Below are 22,658 nucleotides of genomic sequence, written 5' to 3' on the forward strand. Positions count from 1 at the left end.
CATCTGTCACAGTGCACATCAGCAATAGTGTCCCATTGCAACATCATAATCTGTCGGTGTCCCTAGTGGACCATCAACAGCTGTCACAGTGTACAAACATCTGTCAGTGTACCAGTATCCCATCAACATCTGTGTCCCTATTGGACCTTCAACATCTGTTGGTGTCCCTAGTAGGCCGTCAACATCTGTCAGTGTCCCCAATTTGATAGGTAGTCTGAAAATTGGATGTGCAATTTTTGCCACTATTTATGCACTGAAGGTGCCCCTTAGATTTTGGGCCTCTCTATGTGGCTAGGCCTTGAAAAAGTCTCACACATAATATTATCACTGTACTCAAGAGGAGTAGCAGAATGTATTTTGGGCTGTATTTTTTAGTATGTTCAATCTGTGTGTTAGCAATATCTTATAAATTGACAACATTGTGTAAACAAAAAAAAAAAAGTTTTTTTCTTTCCACATTTTCCAAAAACTTGTGGCTAAAAAAATGACATGTTCAAAAGACTCATTATGCCTTGTAGAAAATGCATTGGGGTATTTGCTTTCCAGAATATGGTCATTAAAGGTGCTTCTTGGATTTTGGGCCCCTCTATGTGGCTAGGCTGTGAAGAAATCTCACACATGTGGTATCCCTTTACTTGGGAGAAGTAGCAGAATGTGTTTTGAGGTGTAATTGCAAGTATGCCTATAAATTGTTAAAATGACAATTTTGTGGGAAAATTTTTTTAATTTTTTTTTATTTTGCAAAGAATTATGGGAAAAATACAACTTCAAAAAATCATTATGTCTCTTACTAAATCTCAGGACCTCAGGAAATGAAATAGGCCATCAGTACATCAGGATTGATCAATTTTCATATGTACAATATGTACTATAGCTTGTAGACACTATAGCTATCCCACAGACTAAATAACATGCATTAAACTGATTTGGGTTATTTTTACCAAAGAAATGTAGCAGTTTAAATTTTTTATGAAGTACAGTTATTTCTTTGCAAAATGTTATAATAGAAACTAAGAAATATGCATTTTCTTTCAAAATGTACAGTCTTTTTTTTGTTTATATAGCAAAAAGTAAAAAAAAAAACGCAGTGGTAATTAAATACTGCTGCAATGGACTCTGGCTGTAGGGATTTTTTCTGTCCATAGCCACTCTGTTATTTGTTATATTTCCCTTTTTGTTACATTTTTGAAGGCCTGTTTCCTTGTGTTTGCCCTAAAAACAATTTTTGGTTTGTTTTAATAGGAACTCTATGGCAGTTAGGACCAGCAGGGACACCATGAACTTTATTCAGAATTGCTTCAAAAGAACTATCACCTCACTCTTTTGGGACTGTGTTCTTGATGGGGCCTGGGCTGGGGTGGTTACGGTGAGGGAGCGAGCCTGGGAACCTTGGAATTTCCACCACAACATATTACCGGGGTTTAGTACCCAGGGCTGTGGAACTTTCAACCCACTATAGTAGGGACTGCTCCCAGATATCTTTTACCAGCTGTTGCTCCAGCCCATGACCTCCAGAGGACGTCATTATTTGAACTCTCATTTGGGCTTGGAGCTTTTTAATGGTACCCCAGGATTGGTGCCGCTCCCTCAGGATCACCCCTAAATGACTGATATTATATTGTATGGTGTCCATGTACTTCTATGTAGGCACTGGACTGCCCGGGATGGGCGTTATTTAGGATAATGTTATAAAGCTCTGATCTGATTTTGTGTGGAATAAATTCTCTACAAGACAGAAAGTCATCTCTGACCCTTCTTGTGTGAATAAAAAAAAAACAGTTCCTGTTTGACTTAAGCTAGTGTCATCTAGTTCTTGGGTGCAATTCCATCAATAATCCTTTGTTCCTCTGTTCCAGTGGCAAGAAAGCAGCTGTCTGTAACAACCACCAAAAGAAAACTATAGTTGTCTATAAGAAAAAAAAAATGATAAAAATGTTATTTGGGTACAGTGTTGCATTACTTGCATGATCATTCAAAGGGCAGAAGGGGGTGAAAGTGTCCAGGGGTTAAGGAAGAAGCCTTGAAGCCGAGCATTTTACTACTGCTGCTGCTTGTGCGGATGGCATGTGTACTGCTCTGATCCGCTAGCCCTCATCTCCTATTCATCCCATGTGATCGTCACAGTGCACATCCCGCCCACACAAGCAGCAGCAGTGCTAAAATGCTCTGCCTCACCTGAAAGGCACTTGAGTGCTGTAAACTGTGGGGGAGATGTCATTCTGATGGAAGATCTAGCCCATTGACAGGTGGACTGTTGCCCCTGCTGCCCAGAACACAGCCATGCAGGGACAGCTTAGTACAAATCATTAATGCCTTGGCAAATCCAGAACAGTTGGCAAGTATGATGCAATGCAAGATTATTTATGGGGCTCCCATGCACCTAGGGCCTCTGGGCAGTGCCCAGGGGGGCCTGTACATTAAAATGGAACTTCACTCTCTCAATCAACATGGGCTATTTCTAATCATGCTGCTAGCATTAGTAAACAGATAAGAAAGTATATCATATTTACTTATTTTAAGCTTTTTTTTTTTTTTGCATTGCTTCATTTACTTCCTGGGTTCCATGCCTAGGCTAATGATGTCAAAAATCTCGGGAACCTTCAAGAGGGGAGGGAGGGTTCTCAGCTCAACCAATGCCTGACCTAAGGACAGATGGATTCCAGGAAGTAACTGCTACATGAATCATCTGCCCTTACTCAAGATGGCCACTGCCAGAAATGCCAGGAAGGGTTTTTCAAAATTATTTCTCAGCAAAATAAGGCATGGAGACATGGATGGATGGAGGAGTTTGTATTGAATATTAAAAATGAATTCTATAGCATTTTTAGTTTGTGGTATCCAGATGAAGTGCAGTTCCACTTTGAGACGGCCCTGGAAGACCTTTGTGCTGCAAGAGTGCATGAGTTACATGCATCACCACTGCATCTCTTGAGTTAGAGGGGACACCCCACTGCAGAACAACCATCTCTTGATGCAAAAGTACTTGTGAGAGGATAGCTGACCCACGCATCGTTGCTACTAGTTACATTTAGTACTGGTTGCCAATTAGGCCTGTTAAGGGTCCTAACATTCTTCAACATTGACCCATATTAGAGACAAGTATGACCTTTATTGCTGCAAGTAGCCATTCCTTGTTTGTCATGGTGATTACTGCCCACAGATTGCTAAACTAAGTTAACCCCTTTGCTTTCTGCTAGGCAGAATCCTTTCCCTGCAGCTGCATTCCATTCTGCTTAGGCCATTTACAGAGGGAGCTTTTTGCCGCCCAAGTGAAAACTCACCTTTTAAAGTGAACCATGCCTACCATTTCACCCCCTCCTCTTAAATTGACTTTTGCCACCAACTTCATATATTAAAGAGACCCTTACCAAACACCTTATAACTTTAAACACTTAAGCTCTGGAAGGTTTTACCCCTTCATGACCGGGCCATTTTTTGTTATTTTTGTCACTGTGCTACTTTAACTGGTATTTGCGCGGTCATGCAACGCTGTACCCAAATGGAATTTCTATAATTTTTTCACACAAATAGACACAAATAGGTATTTGATCACCTGTGGGCTTTTCATTTATATATATCTAGCACACCCTTGGGTGGATCTTGGCTAGATATATAGGTTCAGCTCTCACCTGAATCTGGTGACACCTCTGATTATACCCAGAACACTCTGACACTCTGAAAATATTTTATATGGGTTTTATTGAAGAAACAAACCCTGAAAAAGAACTAGCTGATTTAACACAGGTAATGTACATAAACCACAGATACCACTTTGGATAACAGTTAGTAAGAAATCACTCTTCACTTGCCAAAGACTCCAAAAACTGACTAGTATCACACTGACTAGGGTGGCACATGAGAGTGACATTGACACATGAAACAATAACTGTTAATGAGGTTAAGCAGTTTATTGACATTTGTTATAGCAGTACTATCTAGAGCAGAAATGTCCTACCTAACCACTGGCCAGTGGAATGAAACTTAGTCTCTCAACATTGGGGCCCTTTAATCAATGGAAGAGCGCTCACTCTCTGCATGGGAGAGTATTTGTAATCCAGGGGTAGCAGGATAGCACAGTCTCCTTTAAGCAAAATCTTCCAGTGAACATTGCAATAGAAAAGAACAACACTTCAACAAAGTCTTTACCATACAGGTGAATCCTGTTGTATTAACACTTGCTCAGTATATTTAAAACAGCAAGCTTCTGTGGGGTTTTGGAACTAAACACACTCTTCAGCCACAGCACAAGTTTTGAGGAGACAATCACCAGTAATACACAGAGACAGAGTTCTTTCATCAATCAGCAGCAGGAATAGCTAATTCTGAGCAGCTTGAGCTTTCCAAGATCTGTGTCACTCTGAGAATTAGAGAGCAGGCTTTCTCATGACCATTCTCCACAGATGAACAGCAATATCAAAATCCCCTTTCATTACAGAGTACTCACTGTTTCTGAATTGTCCTCTTAGATAGCATTAGACAGCAGTAGACATCCTCTCTCTTACAGCAGCTCCAAACTTTGAGAGACACATGCACTTGAGTGGCTGTAATCCTGAGTGTCAGGCAGGACAATCCTTGATTTGCACACTGTCCTCCTGCAACAATTCCTCTGCTACACACTCCCAGCCCATCCCATGGGCTCTAGCAGCACAGAGAGTGAGACTCTGTGACTTTACACCAGGAGCCCTTGCTCCATGCGGTTCCCTGAAAATGTCTGCCTCCCCACATGTGCTTCTTCTTCCTTTTTTCTCTCTCATTTCCTCCACAGCCAATCATAAGTTTAGCTGCAACAGTGCTGCTATGGGTGGATCCTTCTCAGCTGTAGCAACCACCAATCAGAGCACAGTCCTGCTTTTCCTGTCTGTCACTCACAAAGAGGGAAAAGAAAAAAAAATGCTTTGCAACTGCTGTTTAAGATTTAAAGCAACCAGCACTTCTCTACATACATATATATATATATATAATGTGTATATCTTTATATATCTGAAAATAAAAATATGTTTTACTTTCTGTTATTAAACCTATCCAAAAAAAAATTTAAAAAATTCTAAATTTGTTCATAAATTTAGTCCAAAATGTACCGTATTTTTCGCTCCATAAGACGCACTTTTTTCCCCCCAAAAAAGGGGGGAAAATGTCAGTGCGTCTTATGGAGCGAATATAAATCGGCCGGTCCGGTATTTCTGCCACCACCATGTCAGAATACCGGGCCGGCCGCTCAGCTGTTGTCTCCTGCAGGGCCTTACCTGTTCCTCGCTCCAGCGCTGCACAGTCTTCCCGCACTGGCTTCTGTGACAGCCGGGTGCCCACTGCGCATGTGCTGCGCTTTGTGAATGATCCGGTGTCTTCTGGGATACATGACAGGTCCCAGAAGGCGCCGGGCCATTCACAAAGCGTAGCGCTTCTCGCGCATGCGCAGTGGGCACCCGGCTGTCACAGAAGCCGGCCCGGGAAGAAGAAAGGAAGGACAACTCCGCGGAACTGGGAGCGGGTACCTGTCAAATTCAGGTACCCGCTCCCCCTCCCTCCCCAAAGGTCAGCAGTCTCTGGTCATCCCCTGCACTGTCTGCAGTCTCTGGTCATCCCCTGCACTGTCTGCAGTCTCTGGTCATCCCCTGCACTGTCTGCAGTCTCTGGTCATCCCCTGCACTGTCTGCAGTCTCTGGTCATCCCCTGCACTGTCTGCAGTCTCTGGTCATCCCCTGCACTGTCTGCAGTCTCTGGTCATCCCCTGCACTGTCTGCAGTCTCTGGTCATCCCCTGCACTGTCTGCAGTCTCTGGTCATCCCCTGCACTGTCTGCAGTCTCTGGTCATCCCCTGCACTGTCTGCAGTCTCTGGTCATCCCCTGCACTGTCTGCAGTCTCTGGTCATCCCCTGCACTGTCTGCAGTCTCTGGTCATTCCCTGCACTGTCTGCAGTCTCTGGTCATTCCCTGCACTGTCTGCAGTCTCTGATCGTTCCCTGCACTGTCTGCAGTCTCTGGCCATCCCCTGCACTGTCTGCAGTCTCTGGTCATCCCCTGTACTGTGTCCGCAGTCTCTGACCATCTCCTGTACTGTGTCTGCAGTCTCTGGTCATCCCCTGCACTGTGTCCGCAGTCTCTGGTCATCCCCTGCACTGTGTCCGCAGTCTCTGGTCATCCCCTGCACTGTGTCCGCAGTCTCTGGTCATCCCCTGCACTGGGTCCGCAGTCTCTGGTCATCTCCTGCACTGTGTCCGCAGTCTCTGGTCATCCCCTGTACTGTGTCCGCAGTCTCTGGTCATCTCCTGCACTGTGTCCGCAGTCTCTGGCCATCTCCTGTACTGTGTCCGCAGTCTCTGGCCATCTCCTGTACTGTGTCTGCAGTCTCTGGCCATCTCCTGTACTGTGTCCGCAGTCTCTTGTCATCTCCTGTACTGTGTCCGCAGTCTCTGGTCATCTCGTGTACTGTGTCCGCAGTCTCTGGCTATCTCCTGTACTGTGTCCGCAGTCTCTGGCCATCTCCTGTACTGTGTCCGCAGTCTCTTGTCATCTCCTGTACTGTGTCCGCAGTCTCTGGTCATCTCGTGTACTGTGTCCGCAGTCTCTGGTCATCCCCTGTACTGTGTCTGCAGTCCATTGGTTCAGAATATTTTTTTTTCTTGTTTTTCCCCTCTAAAACCTAGGTGCGTCTTATGGTCAGGTGCGTCTTATGGAGCGAAAAATACGGTAATCTGCTATATATCTTTGTCTTTGGTAGAAAAAAATTCCAATAAGTGTATAATTGGTTTACGTGAAAGTTATAGTGTCTACAGACTATGTTGTGTGTATGTATGTGTGTGTATATATATATATATATATATATATATATATTACCAGAATTTAAAAAAGAAAAATGTATATGGTGGTAACTGCAGAGATCAGTGACTTAGTGTCAGATTGCCACTCTCTCACAATCCCACTAACTGATGCTTGGTGAGAACTGACTAAATGACACCTATGTATTGACTAAGTGGAAGAAAGGGGTTTCCTCCACACTCTAAGAAGACAGTTTCCATAAGCCGAATCAGTCGAAGCCCATCTCATACTGTACAATTTGGCCAATCGGGGCAAAACCAAGAAAGTTCAAGGTGGGCCACACCCAATCCAGATGCTTCCACTTCGGTCACTGCTTCTGAGGGACCATGGGTCGTCAACGTGGCCGTACTTGGGAAGTTTATAGAGACCCTATTAATAATTTCTATCTGGACCACAAGTCACAGTTATCGTAAGCAGAGTTTCTTCTCTCGCAGGATCCCCACCCCCCTCTAGGGAGGATGAATTTGATACCTGGATTGATCAGGCCATCCAGACAAGTAGAGAAGTGGGAAGTAGCTGACATCATAAAGAGAAGAGTGGTGGAGAGCTTGCAAGCCCTAGCCTCGGACATTGCTCAGAACCTGAAACGAGACAAGCCAGGGTGCATTCCTTACGAATGTCTAGAAGCTTTATCAGAGGTGCATGGCAGAGACGAGAATTGCACCGAACTACCATATATATTTGAACACACTTGCCAACAGGAGATTGAAAAGCTGTCAGAATGTCAGAAAGCTTGACAAGATCCAGGTGCAAGGAGGCACGAAAGCAAAAGATGCTAGCAAGGCCCTTTGGGCACAGATGCAGAAGTCTTTGACTGAAATGAGACAGCCAGTATCAGCCCTGACTGCAGAGAAAAGAGAACCTGTCACCCGTTTAGCCAGATGATGCTGTCAGTGTGGAGAACTAGGGCATTTCAGTGCTCAATGTCCCCATAGAGGTAAGACAGCTGACCCACAGCTGAGGTAGTGCAAGTTTTGAGAAGAAACTGTTCCTCTAAGCTGGCAGGAAAAGGGAGACTCAGAGAAGGAGCCAATTTAAAACCCAAGGATCTCCACCTCCCAAGGAACCCAAACTTGGGAATTCAAAACCACTCAAACCTCCCCAATAGCTGCCCATGGAGCCAGTCCACTTTTCCACCCCACTGGCTGACGCTCGAGCACAGGAAGCTGATACACACCCCTCTTCTAAGCCTGGGAGGAACCCTTTGAAGAAGAGAGTACCACAGCATAAAAAGGCACGAATCCAAACTGCAAATCCCAACACAGACCGACTTCCTGATGATCTGGTAGGCCCTTCACCCATCATCTCCATCCAAGCGGAGGGAGTGTACACAAAGGCACTGTTAGACATGGGGGCACAGGTAATCCTGTTCTACAAAGGCTTTTACGACAAGTTAACCCCACATATCCTGGACAACAGGTAAACCGGTAATGTAAATACTGGATATGCTGCAATCCTCCCCATGACTTACAGCATAATTTACAATTAGTTGGACACAGAGACCTAGCCTTAAATTATACAATCAACAAAACCCCAGCAAGTTGGCAAAAATTACATATAAATGAAAAACATATTATACAAATTATATATATCAATTGACATCAATAAAAGAAATCCATGTAAATTCTGTTTCCTCCTAGTAATATCCTATACCATCCTTTTTAAAATATACAAATTTTTTTATGACTACAAAAGTCCCCCTAAAATATGAATGCCCCTATGAGCAAATCACCCAAACATACATTTAAAATACTGTAAATAATACTATATATAAAATTATTATCTTTCACCTATTTACTATATAGACTTAAAATATCAATTAGGATCTTCCCAAAATTCATAAATTACTTTTTCTCATTCTTTAATAAAAACTAGAAGTGAGTGATTTTTTTTATAAAGATAAAGAAACCTCAGGTAATTGATTTTATCGTAACTGACTTAATTGGCTAATTTAAAATGAATAATCACTAATGAAGCAGTTGATATCCACCTCAACATTTAGACCCCCCCACGGTCAGGAATTTCAATTTCATCTCCCTCCTAAAGGGGTCCATAATCCTGTTTGATCCCCTCCAGAATGGGTAGACTCAGTCAATTCCCCAAAAATGCAAACCCAATTGGTCTCTACCATGTGCCTGTCAAAAATGCATGGATACACTGTGTTTTTAAAAAACTATAATGATATTATGAATATGTTCTGAAATTCTGCTTTCTCAGAGGATGCTTTGTTTGGCCTACATACTGCAAATCACACAGACATTGCCATACATAAACCACATGTGTGGTGTTGCAAATGATAAACTCAAAGATCTCATAATATCTATTAGCAGTGAAAGATGCAGTACAGCTCCTTACATTGTTCACTGCCAACCTATACGCCTTACACCTCCGACAAGTGAAGACACCTTCTCACCTTGTAAAGACAATTTGTCTCAGAGGGATTAATAGAGGAAGTCTACAGTACAGAGTAAATGCATAAAGTAAAGGAATGTTGGGTCTAAGTGGGAAGGTTTAAAGGATTGCACCGTGTAAAATTAAAACCAGACTTTAAAGTAGTATTAAACCTCAAAATGTATTATATTGCATTTCACCAATTATTAGATGTGTTTTCCTTTTATTGGCTTCTTTTCCCTCTGCTTTCACCTGGTGATCTGGCCAGTAACACACTCCCAGTATTATTGAGACACTACTTTGTAGGAATGATCCAGGACACAGATGACAGCAGAATTGTCAGTCATGTGGGGGGTGGGAGTGGTTGTGGTGGGAATAAATGTATTAGCAGATTTGAATACAAATAACAAATTGAAGCCAAACTCCGACTCAAACATTATAATCAGTTACAGCAATTACACTTTTTTTTTTTTTACTTTTGGGATAAAGGTTTTGTTTATTTATACAGGTTTTTTTACATGAATGAATGAATAAAAGCTGGTCATTTGAATCACACCTGCCAGTGGTAAGTGGATGGTCTCATCCATGTAAGCCAGTGGTCTCCAAACTGTGACTCGGGGGCCATATGCGGCCCTTTACTTGCTTTTATCGGCTCTCCTCCCACTGCTAGCAACAGTGCGACATAGTTCCTACCACTGATACTGACATCGGGGCACCATTCTTCCCACTGACACCAATAATGAGACACTATTCCTCCCATTGACACCAATGATGGGGCACTATTCTTTCCACTTACACCAATGATGGGGCACTATTCCCTCCACTGATACCAATGGCGGGGCACTATTCCTTGCATTGATACCAACAATGGGACATTGTGACTCCCATTGATACCAATGATGGGGCATGTGAAGGGAGTTACTTTGGGTGGGGGGCCCATGGAACACAGCCTCCTTTTGGAGGGGTGGGGAGACCCCTGTCTCAGCTTCCCATATCCCTATTATGTGTAAGTCACCCTGTGCCTTTTAGGGGTACAGGGTAAAATGTTCTAATATTGGTGTGGGGGTTGTTCATTGTCTACTGCCATGTGGTGCATCCCATTGTTCTATTGTGTGTCTTGCTTGGGAGCAAACTATTATGGGATGTATGTGTTTGTGTATTGGCTTGGTGGGGGGTGTCTGCTGATGTGTCTCTGACTGCTAGATTTGGTTTGCCCCACCCTGTGTCCATATGCAGGGAGGGGGGGTTGTACACTTGAATGTTTATATCTTGTGTCTGTGTTAGAATAAAGCAGTCTATTTCCTGATTTTACTTCCAGTGGTGTCTGTGGATCTGTGTTCGGACGGGGAAGCGGTAGTATAACGGAAATACCCAAGTGCAGACTGGGTCCGGTTCCATTACATTGGTGGCAAGCGGTGGGATTGTGCTTCCTGGCTGTGAACACATCCAAACCTCCACCGGGATCCAAGGTTCGGATAGCAGGAGAGGAGAGACAGATACCACTCACAGCTATGGAAACGGAGGTCTTATGGTGGATGCAGCAAGTGCTGGCTTATTTAGACGATCCTGTTTCTACATGGGACGAGCTTGAATGGAGGAATGCGTCTGTTCAACAACTTGATGAGGGTATGGAAGATGGAGCAGTCAGCTCATCCTTCCAATTACAGATCCCAGGATGTATGGACCTAATGGATTTTTCACTGGAGGATGTTATGGGTGATGAGTCACCTGCAGTCTGAAACATCCAACCCTCCACCGGAATCCTAGGTTCGTATAGCAGGAGAGGAGAGATACAGATACCACCTGCAGCTATGGAAACGGAGGTCTTATGGCGGATGTAGCAAGTGCTGGCTTATTTAGACGATCCTGTTTCTGCACGGGACAAGCTTGGATGGAGGAATGCGTCTGTCCAACAGCTGGATGAGGGTATGGAAGATGGAGAAGTTGGCTCATCACTCCAATTACAGATCCTAGAATGTATGGATCCAATGGATTTTTCACTGAAGGATGTTGTGGGTGATGAGTCACCTGCCAAAGTGCTGGCACTGGGCCCAAGGGCCACCAGCCCGTGCCCTGAACATTTAGCCATTCCAGAGACTGGGGATTTGATAGACTTCTCTGTTGAGGAAAAACCACCTGGTGAGCCTCCAGCAGAAGAGCTGGCAACAGGGCCAGACATTGCTAAGCTCTACCCATCTACCCAGTACCAACAACCGCTTCAGTCTCCCTGAGAGAAGAGGCGGCCAGCCTTTCTCCTACACCACTGACCGGAACATGGGATTTCCTGCCAGCAGCATCTTTGGAGGTAGAAGAAACTTCTCCAGCTGAAGCACTGACAACCGGACAGAGGGTCCAGGACCTCTGCCCTACAACTGCGGTAGTTTCAGAGGCCCAGGGGGAGAAGAGAGAGGAGGTTGTTGTCCTTCCTCCCTTACAGTGAGCCAGGTTAGAGAAAACTGTCTTCCCTCCCAAGCCAGGATCTGTGCACCAGGGGGACAGTGACAGAGGAATGCCATCCCAGCAGCAGATCCACAGTCTGGGAGTGAAGGAAGCCAGCCTCCCTCCCCTACAGTTAGCCGGAGCAGATGTGGGGTCCCCAGCAGAAGTGCTGGCAACAGGACAGAGCACCGCTGGCCTCTGCCTAGCAACTACAGTCACCACCTGGATACCCCAGGGATCCTGGGCAGTCGGCCCAGATCCCCAACAGCATGATGGAGTCGGCCCACCCACCCTGTCCTCTCTCCAGTGGCTGAGAGGACTTCAGGGAGAAGGACTGCCCATACTTCTCCCCAGCGGCGGGTATGTTCTCCGAGAGAGGCAGAGGTTGGCTGGGTGAGTAATGCTTTGTTTGGGACAATTTGCTTGGGGTACTGTGTGGGTGCTGGCATTGGGGGACTGGAAGTACAGACTAACTTCGGAGTCCACCCGTCTGGGGTTTACTCCTGCGTTAGTCTCCTGCCGAAAGGGGAAAAATGTGATGGTCCCCACCATGGAACACAGCCCCTTTTGTAGGGGTGGGGAGACCCCTGTCTCAGCTCCCCATATCCCTATTATGTGTAAGTCACCCTGTGCCTGTTAGGGGTACAGGGTGAAATGTTCTAATATTGGTGTGGGGGTTGTTCATTTTCTACTGCCATGTGGTGCATCCCATTGTTCTATTGTGTGTCTTGCTTGGGAGCAAACTATTATGGGATGTATGTGTTTGTGTATTGGCTTGGTAGGGGGTGTCTGCTGATGTGTGTGTTGGTTTGCCCCGCCTTGTGTCCATATGCAGGGAGGGGGGTTGTACACTTGAATGTGTATATCTTGTGTCTGTGTTAAAGCAGTCTATTTCCTGATTTTACTTTGAGTGGTGTCCGTGGATCTGTGTTCGGACGGGGAAGTGGTAGTATAACGGAAATACCCAAGTGCAGACTGGGTCCGGTTCCGTTACATTGGTGGCAAGCGGTGGGATTGTGCTTCCTGGCTGTGAACACATCCAAACCTCGGAGTTGGAGTCCTGCCATCCCTGTAGTGTGTTCAGCCCTGTGTTACAGATTTACCCGTTTGCCTACCAGAACTCTGCTTTCCTTGCCTTTCAATAAAAGCCTTGTGTGTACTCCTGCTCTCCGTGTGTGTTATGTTCCACCCACTGCACCAACACATACTGCTTTAATCATATTAGCGCAGAGCGGCTGTACATTCCATCAATTGTTTACCACAAGATGATATGACAACTAAATTATAGATTGCTTTCTATCTCTTGTAGCTCTAGGTTTCCACCTAGTTTGTCTACACCACTTGCAGCACTGCTTAGTTGTGACTACTTTACCCTAGTTGCTGTATACAGTATATTTCAGTGATATTAATCATTAACATGTTGCATATAACACTAAGCAGAGTTACCTAAATAGATTAATGAAGCCGTACAACTCACAAAGTATTCCAATTATTGGCCATCGCAGGAGAACCAGAAAAGCTCCCCCTATAAAAAAGGAGCTGCCTTTCAGTTTGTGCCACCGAAGGAAGAAACTGAATGTCCGTCTGAGACCAATAATCAGTGCTAGGCCGGTCAGAAACAAAATCTATAATACAAAACATAGGTTATTTCTCGTTTTCAGTTAAAAGGCAATAGCATTGTACATAGCAAATACTTACATTTCCAAAAGCAAGAAGCACAGTGTCAAAGTATAGCAAAACACCAAATATTAGGAAGAAAACACCAAATCCTGCAAAACCAGCACCCAGCTCTAAGGAAAAATTGGAAATATTTTTATGTCAATATACAAATATATACAATGTATTTTATTTCAATACAAATATACTTTTATACTTTTTTTTTCTAGCAAGACCTGTATGAACTATCATGAGAACACATTCCTATATTGTTTCAACACAGGGTCATATTTTCTAACCAAACTCTGTGACTCACTATGTTTCTTCACAGCCCAAAAAGAAAGGTTTGTGGTAATCATTAGTAAATCTCTGAAGTGCCACAAAATCTGATTGGAAGTTAAGTTAATTGGTTTGGTTTAAATAGGTTTGTGCAGCTGTTGTAGTAAATGTATATTAGAACTACTAAGAGAAGAAAATTTCAGAAGATGGCTATATTCTTTCTATTTTAATCTGTTATATTCTATTCCATTTTTTTTTATATTCTATTCTTTTCTGTTCTATTCCTTTATTTTCTATTCTATTCAATTGTATTCTATTCTATTATTTTCAAATTTTGAATTTCGGAAGATGGCTATATTCTTCCTTTTTTTTTTAATTCTGTTACAAATTTGAATTTTGAAAGATGGCTATATTTATGTTATTCTATTCTATTTCATTTTCTATTCTATTCTTCTCTATTCTTTCCAAATTTCAGAAGACTGCTATAATCTTTTTATTGTATTCTATTCTATTCACAGTTTAGATTTAGACATTTGAATTATGGAAGACAGCAATATTATTTCTATTCTATAATATTTTAATGTATGTATTATTGGATCATGGGACTTGTAGTGCAGAAGGAGCGCTATACTGTGCAGGTGAATAGGGCTGCAAACTTAAAGACCCACAAATCTATATAATCATGGGGGGAGGGAGAGAGCGTTTACGGGGGAATTTAGAGTCTGACCAGAGTGTTTGCTGCTGAGAACTGGAGATATATAGATTGGTGTCTCCTGTGTGGCAACCATGGAGAGTATGGACCTATTGCAGTGTTCTGCGTACTCTGAGAGCTGAGGGATTAAGCCACTGTGTACTGGGACCGGAGCTGTGAGTGGTGTGTGCTCACACCAGAGAGGAACGAGCCTTGTGAGTACCTAATCCTGAGGACCGAGCCACCAGAGATGCTGGCTGCTCATTACTTAGCAGCCCAACAGTCATTCACTGCATGCAGTTTTAAAGAGATGGTAACAAGTGCACCACCGTGCAGATCAGGCCCCAACACTAGCCAGCTTATGAATGCAAATTAGTCATCAGGTATAATAAAAACACCTTCCAGGGGTACCCCTTCAGGAGCACCTATGCATATCCACATCCAGGGGTAAAAATCACAGGGTGCACTCTGGAGCATCTTTTGGCCAGTTATTGCAGAGAGGTATTGTGAAACCTTTTCGTGCTATTTAGATTTTTCACTGTCTTTGCTGTTCTTTATTAACACTGTGTAAACCAGGTTAATTTGGTTTAGTATTATTGTATTTTAGGTTGATCATCTCACTATAGCCTAGTATTCATGTGAGTTAGTTTAACGCATCCAAACATATTAATTTACTTCTTTATTGCTTTTGTGCATTGCAGTTACTTGCCTTGCAACAATATAGCTACACAGTCTGGTTTAAAAAAAAAAACACAAGACCACCCAGTTCAGCCCACAGAGGAAAAAAAACACACAAACACGCACAAATAGAAAATCTCCATATACACAGTCCTGAAACCCACAGCTGATCCAGAGGAAGGCTAGAAACTCCAATGAAGCATGATCCAATTTGTTGCAACAGAGAAAAAAAATTCCTTCCCAATCCCCTAAGAGGCAACCGAATATTCCCTAGATATTTACCTAGTATCCAGTTATATTTTGTGCATTTTGAAAATAATCCAGCCCTTTTTTTTTTTTTTCAAACAATCCACTGAGCTGACTAAAACCAGATCTTGAGATAGTCTTTCACATTTTCACTATATGGACCACTTAATCTCCTCTTCTCAAGAGAGAATAAATTCAGTTCCTCTAATCCTTCCTCATAGCTGAGCTCCTCCATGCCTCTTATCAGTTTGGTTGCCCTTCTCTATACTTTCTGTACTTTCTACAGTTCCCAATATCCTTATTGTGAGCTGTTGCCCAAAACTGAACTGCATATTCCAGATAAGGTGTTACTAATGCTTTGTACAGAGGCAAATTTATGCCTCCTTTCTGGTGTCTATACCTCTTTTAACAAAATAAAGTATTTTGCTTGCTTGAGAAACCTCAGCATGGCTTTGCATGCTATTATTAAGTCTATGATCTACCAGAACACCCAGATCCTTCTCAATCATTAACTCCCCCTGTAAGGTGCATGTATGTTTTTAGCCCCCAAGTGCATAGCTTTACATTTATCAGCAATAAACCTCATTTGCCAAATAGCTGCCCAATTAAACAATGCTTGTATGTTTGAGACACCCTCAGGGCATTATTCACTACATAGCTTGGTGTCATTTGTAAACACATAAATGGCACGTTTAATCTAAAACTCTTAAATTATCCGTGCTGTTTAGCTGAATTCACGTAGTATGTGCTTAAAATATTCATTTCTAGCAAAAAAACCTCTTCAGTTTGATAAAACCCTCAATTACAGTATCTTCCCGACTATAGAAGTTAAATTAACCAGTCTGTAGTTACTTGGTAAATACTTTGATCCCTTTTTAATATATAGGTACCACCTTGACCTCACACCAATCTAATTGTACTATGCCAGTCACCAAAGAGACTTTAAAAATTAGAAACAACCACTTTGAAATATCAAAGCTCAATTAGTGCTTTATAAAGATTTATTTTGTCTAAATATTTCTAAACCATATATATTTTGAGCTATTGAAGTTCTTTTGGGTCTATGTCAATACTATGGCCATTATCATTTTCCTCCTCTCCCGTTTTCCTATACACAGAGCTGAATAAGGTATAAAAAACATTTGCCTTCTTTTTGAACCCAGTCACCCACTCTTTAATTATTTTTGTAAAGGCCTGATCTTTTTACTATTAATATATTTGAAGAATATTTGGGGGGTTGTTCTATTCTCTTTTACAACTGTAGTTCATTTTGAATTTTTATGGCCTTGATTTCCTTTTTACATTTTTTTTTTTTTTCATTTTCAAATGATAGTGTTACTTGATAGTGTTCCTTTGTTTTTATATTTTAAAAGTTCTTTTATTATTCTCTATAACTTTTTAAACTTTGGACATGAGCTTAATGTTAAACATTTCCATTTTCTGTTTTTGTTCTTTGACAACAATAAAAAAATAAAAACGTTGCTCTCTTAAAATTAAAGTGGTTTTAAAGTCTAAGGTTTATTTTTTACATTAATGCATTCTCTGCATTAAGGTAAAAAAACCTTCCATTCGGTGTTCCCTCGTCCTCCCTCTAACGATTACCTTACTCCTGTATCTATACAGCACAGAGCAAGTTAGTGTAAACCGGTTTATTATATCAATTAGAAAAAGACTTTACAATCAATTAAAGAGTTTTTATCTTTGCAGTTTGTGCTTGTTGTTTACAGCTTACATTAAATAAAATCATGTTATGCTCACTGCTACCCAGACTTTATTTTATATGAACATTAATAATAAGCTTTGAATCATTTCTAGTATAGGTTTCTTTAATCCATACCATAAAATTGTCTTGTAGTAGACTGTAATAGATTTATACATTTCCACCCTTTTGCTGTTTCAGCAGTGCCATTACTCCAATCAATTTCAGGGTTGTTAAAAAGCTAGCATTGTTATCACTGTCTCAGCCTTTGCAGCTTTTCTATTTGTGCAAGGAGCTCAGTTTCCACCTCCTCATTAACACTAGAAAGGGTGGAAAAGGGAATATTCCTGATAGGTACAGGGCAGAAAGAGGGCACATTAGCAGGCAGGCAGGAGGCACAGTACAGAGGGGAAGGAAGGCACATTACAGAGGGGACAGAAATACACAGAACATGGGAGCAGGAGGGCACAGTACAGAGGGACAGGAGAGCACAGTACAGGATAGGCAGGGAGGTACAGTTAAGGGGGAAGGAAGGCACAGTATGGGGGGGCACTGAGCCATAGTTTGGGGGTTAGAAGGGCACAGTACAGTGGGGTAGTAGAGGAAAGTACAGGGGAACAGGAGGGCACAGTACAGTGGGGTAGTAGAGGACAGTACAGTGGAACAGGAGGGCACAGTAGAGGTGGGGTGGAAGGGCACAGTACAGGGGGGTCAGGACTGTACAGTATAAGGTGCAGTAATGTATAATAAAGATATTTATTCAAGCAGAGCGGTGTGTGGAGGCTTTTGTCGTATATTTTACCTGTTATGGCAGGCTGTCAATGGGCTAAATCTACAACCAGAATGACGTTTCCCCACACAAGCAGCAGCAGTGGTAAAATGCTCCTCCTCGGGGATTCTTCCCTAAGCCCTGAAAAAGCAATGGAAGATCACCAAAAACTGCTGGGGAGATGTAATTTTGATTGTAGGTTTAGCCTAGTGACAGGTTGCTGCTGTCTCTGCTGCCCAGGACACAGTCATCCCAGAACAGCCTAGTAAAATGCGTGACTGCCCCAGAAAATCTGGAACGATTGACAAGCATGATGTAATGCAAGACTATCGCTGTGTCCTATCACTAACTACACCCAATGTGATTTCCAGGGTGCGCTATATGCAAGGGTGCATCTATGGAAAATAATGCTTATGAAAAGCAGTGAAATTGAGTCCCTATTTAAATATTTAACATCCATATTATCGGTAACTTCACCAACGTAATCAACTTAGAATACAAGTCAAATTCTGAAATCTTTTTTTACTAATAAGTTATGGCACTACATGAAAATGATAACTGTACCTCACTTGCTTTCACTAATGTGAATTAGTCTGTAACATGATCAAAGTCAGTTTTTTCACTTTATTCTCTTTCTACACTCATCACAACAAGATCACAAGATCTGCCTTTGACCCATAGAGGCCCTTGCTCCATGCTCCAACTGGTTGCCTTAGCAACACTTACATTGCATTGCTGTAGGGTCACAGCATCGATCTCCTATGTCTCTGCAGTTTCAGTGAGTTGGTGAACTTTTGCAGACCCATAGAGAGGAGGGGAATAATCCTGCAAATGGCTTAAATAGTGGTGGTTAAACAGAACCTGTGCCTATACACTGCACATGCATGTCCCTAAAATACTAAATTACTGTGCTACAAGTGACAGTATCACTGACACATGTAAACTTTAGCACAAAGGATCACTTTTTTAAAAATACATTCTTTTAGTACATGCTTTTTTTGCACAATAAGAACTATTGGTTTTCTGAGCCTATCTTAAAGAGGAACTTGTTAAAACAATGACTATTTGGTCAGGGCTTTGTAATGCACAACATACTGTATAGAGTGTTGAGGTCAGAGTGAATAAGAAACATGCAGCATCAGGGGTAGACTGACCATTTGGAAACTTGGGCACTGCCCAAGGGCCCGGGGTCAGTAGGGGGCCCCATGAGATGCCCCTGGTATCTTTTTCATAGGCTTTTTTGAGTTTGGGCAAGGACACAGGGGCCCCATGATCCCCTATTGCCCGGGGGCCCCATGAGTTGTCAGTCTGCCCCTGTGCAGCATAGATTTTAGACTGCAGCAGTCAGGAAGAGAGAGGAAGGTGAATGGCAGAGCAAGAGAAACCAAGAGAGAAAAAAAATGGAAGAATGGAGAGAGGGAGCAAGAACGAGGGAGAGCAAGAGAGATGAAGGAAAGTCGGCATAGTCCCCCCTTTCAAATCAAAGCCTGATTCACATGAAAATCCACTTTTTCAAATCAGGAACCCCTCTCTACATTAAAAGCCCCCCAAATGGTGGAGGTCCTGACTATAGAGGTGAACAGACCCAGCCGAGCCTGGCTCCATGCTGCCCAGGCTTTCCAATTATTTTTGCCAGCTTTTTCTGTGGTTTTCTCTGTATGCCAGAACTGGAAAAACAGAGTGCATGCTGGGACCCAAATAAATACATACAAATGCATGCCCCCCCCCCCAAAAAAAATAATTCATACCAGGCACTTCGGTCAGTTATTGGTTTTAAGAGGAACCCCATGCCACAAAAAAATGGTAAGATGCCCCCTAATGTTGAGGGTATGTGGCCTGGTATGGTTCAGGAGGGGGGGAGGTACTCGCTTGACCCCCCCCTTTTTTGGTCTGCATGCTCAAGTAAGGGTCTGGTATCGATCTTGTTGGGGGACCCCCACTCCATTTTTTTTTTTTTTTGGCATGGGGTTCCCCTTAAAATCCATACCAGACCTAATGGCATGGTAAGGATTATGGAGTGACTTTTTTTTGTGTTAATGCCGTCTCTTTTTTTTTTTTTTACATTCTGCTGTCAGAATTGTTGGGAACCCCTGCTGACAACAGGGATGACTCATCATTGTTAGGACCCCAGCTCCTTAACAACCAATAATTAATCCTTGCTCCTGACAGCAAGGATGAGTCACTGGTTATTAGGAAGATGGAGGGTATGAACCGACCCTTATAGGTATTATTTTACTAAAATGGTACTTGTTGCTTGAAGTAGACTTCCTGCAGAGGTAGTGAGTCAGCCAACAGTAAGTGCTTGGGACAAAGTTAGATCTATACTTAGACAAAAAAAAGTTCAGAAAAAATGAAAATTAAAAAAAAAATGAGCAGACTTGAGGGGCCACTTAGTCTTTTTCTGTCATACAATTTCTCTGGTTAATGCCTTGTTATTATCCTGTAAAGGAGCAAGAAGCTCTGAGCACATAGCCTATCTCTGGTTCCAGTCCTTTCCTTTCAGTGACGTCACTTCTGCCCGTGCGTTCCACACTGGTTCCAGTGTCCTTCCTGTTGTACACAGGTCATCAAGGCCCCATCTGTTCCATCTCCAAGCCTAGATTGTGATGGCAGATTCTGCGGAACAGGAGTGAGTGGAGAAACTACACTTTATGAGCATTTTAATGTTCTTATGAGTTTTTTTTTTTATCCTGTGTCAATAAATACCTTAATCTAGTACTGCACTTATCTGATGCTTCCTCCTCTTTACTCTATATCTCTTTCAGACCCTTCCTACCTCAAGTCAAGAGAGAGTTCCTACAGTTTCTTTGGACAGACTGTCCACCCACAATAAAGTTGGTAAGCCTTTTTTTGCCCAAACTATCTAGGGTTTTGGGTTTCCCAGACCCTGTATATTATCACCAGGTCATTCATCTTGCCAGGATACTGGACTGGTGTAAGCCTGAAAAGGCAAAGAGATGGGTGTCACTGGTGCTAACCATTTCTTCGTTCACCCTGAATGCGCTTTCGTGATTAGGGGGTTCCTGGCCTCCTTCAGTGAAAGACTATACAATCCTCGGCTCCTACAGTGACTCACTGGATTAGATCAGTTAATGATATTATGCACATGGAGGAGCTCACTGCCTCTTTGAGGAGACAAGAGACCCGGTTCACAAGACCTGGTTTTACTGGACCCAATTCATTATTTTCCAACAAGTGCAAGGAGCTCCTGGCCTCCAGCATCAATTAGTGGGTACATTGGAGGTCCAGAGAAGAGACCTTTGTTATAATTATTTTGCTCCTCCTCCCCACCCCTTTTTTTCTCTTTCCTTTCTCTTTTCCCCTCTTTCCTTCTGCCTTTTTCTCTCTGGCTATTTCTTATTTTTATTCAAACCTGGGTACTGTGGGTCCCCTGCCAGCGACTCCTGATTATCTTACATTCATATTTGTACTTTTTTTAAGCAAGATTAAAGTCTTTGGTCCGATTCCAGGCTAATCCATTTCAGGTACGTACTGTTTGCCTTCTAACCTTTTTGAAGGCTTCCCACATAATGTTTTGTAACTTGTGTACTGTACACTGTTGTAGCATGCTCCTAGTGAAGTGTAGGTTGTTGGAGCTAGCGTTAATTTTCTAGGGCTGCTCAGTGTTTCACAGGCTGCTGTTATGTTACTTTCTTCTGTCTTCTAGAGGATTCCAGAAGTATAGTGGGAGGAAGGACAGAACTAACAACCTGAATATTTATGGACCTCTAGCCAATCCCTGGGAAAGGGTGCCCAGAAAGTGGAGAGAGAGCCCATAACTAGTCTGAGACCTGTGCAGAGGTGTGCAGTGTTCCTGGGTCCAGTCCTACAGGAAGAGATCCCTGCACAGGGGCTCTTACACCCGGGACAGGAGTGCTAGAGAAGCCTTTATGAAAACATTAAGGTCCCAGCTAGGGTTAGCTGAGGGAACTTATTCGCAAGTTCAATTCCAGGGATCAAGCTGGAGACAGACAAGAGGAAGTTGGTTGGAAAGTCTACAGCTGTCCTATGGTGGTGAGTCTACCTCATTAAAAATTAGAAGTGCCTGTTGGATATCGACAGGAGACAACCAATGCTCCTGTGAGTACTTGACCCCAGTGCTGAAGAAAAATGACAGCGTGTAGCTTTTAACTCTGAAAGGAGTATAGGTCACCAACAGCATAAGACATCCTGTGGGACATTCAGTAATTTGTGCAGTGCAGTTAGCAGCGTATGGAATGCAGCCAGTTTTGTGCAATGCGACCCAAAATTGAGGAGTCCTCAAGTTCATTCAGTTTTACAGTTATCCCATGCTCCCTCTCCCTATTCCAGTTCGTCGTTCCCGATAAAACCCTAAAAAGAACCCCTAGACTGTTTAAAGACCCAGTGGAAGAATATAGAAAATGCTGTGTACCTGGCTGTGTGTGATCCAGTGAAAAAATAAGAAAAAATAGGACAGTTGCCTGTGCAGGGCTGAGCTCCACTCATTTACACACTGCACACGGGACTTCCCTAAGTTTTCCCAAAGTATGCCTGCTCAGTAAGGTACGCACAGGAGGGTTGCTAAAGCTGTGCTACTCTCTTGACAGACCTATCACCTGAGTGGGAAGAATCCATTTTGTTGTGCAGCGCTGATGTGCTCCATAGCATTGTGCAGGGAAGAAAGAGTGCCCTGCCAGCAGTGTCAGTGCCTACTATGGATATCTAGAACCAGTGGCACAACAATGAGAGAGATGCATGCAGAAGGAGGAATTGAAGGGCTGGGTTTTTTCACCATGGTATGGATTTATGCCTGAAGCATACCATTTGCACTGCAATCAATGTACATTTGGTACTTATGTTGTTGTCAATTTATGCAGCGTTTTACATATATATTGTACATTCACATCAGTCCCTAACCCTCAAGGGACATACAATCTAAGGTCCCTAACTTACATTCATACATACACATACTAGGGCTAATTTAAACAGGATCCAATTTACAAACCAGCATGTTTTTGTAGTGTGGGAGGAAA

At 42.8% G+C, this 22,658-nt stretch overlaps 1 protein-coding gene across 4 annotated transcripts in view; it reads right to left on the reverse strand.

The window, feature by feature from the left end:
• The window catches only part of GOLT1A (golgi transport 1A), a 77,367-nt gene that overhangs the window by 48,929 nt on the left and 5,780 nt on the right, over positions 1 to 22,658 (reverse strand). For 3 of the 4 annotated variants that reach the window (XR_016311614.1, XR_016311613.1, XM_089669404.1), the window contains exons 2-3: positions 13,345 to 13,436; positions 13,093 to 13,271 (exon numbers count right to left, since the gene is read on the reverse strand). Coding sequence is in view for 2 of the 4 variants with exons in the window: in XM_089669404.1 (XP_089525530.1) it covers positions 13,093 to 13,271; positions 13,345 to 13,436 (271 nt within the window). In the remaining 2 variants the exon portion in view is untranslated. The remainder of the gene's footprint in view (positions 1 to 13,092; positions 13,272 to 13,344; positions 13,437 to 22,658) is intronic. The other variant, XM_089669405.1, reaches the window with a different exon arrangement.

The sequence above is a fragment of the Staurois parvus genome, unplaced genomic scaffold (genome assembly GCF_062004578.1).
Source record: "Staurois parvus isolate SC_StPar_1 unplaced genomic scaffold, SC_StPar_1.0 ptg000074l, whole genome shotgun sequence".
Taxonomy (NCBI): domain Eukaryota; kingdom Metazoa; phylum Chordata; class Amphibia; order Anura; family Ranidae; genus Staurois; species Staurois parvus.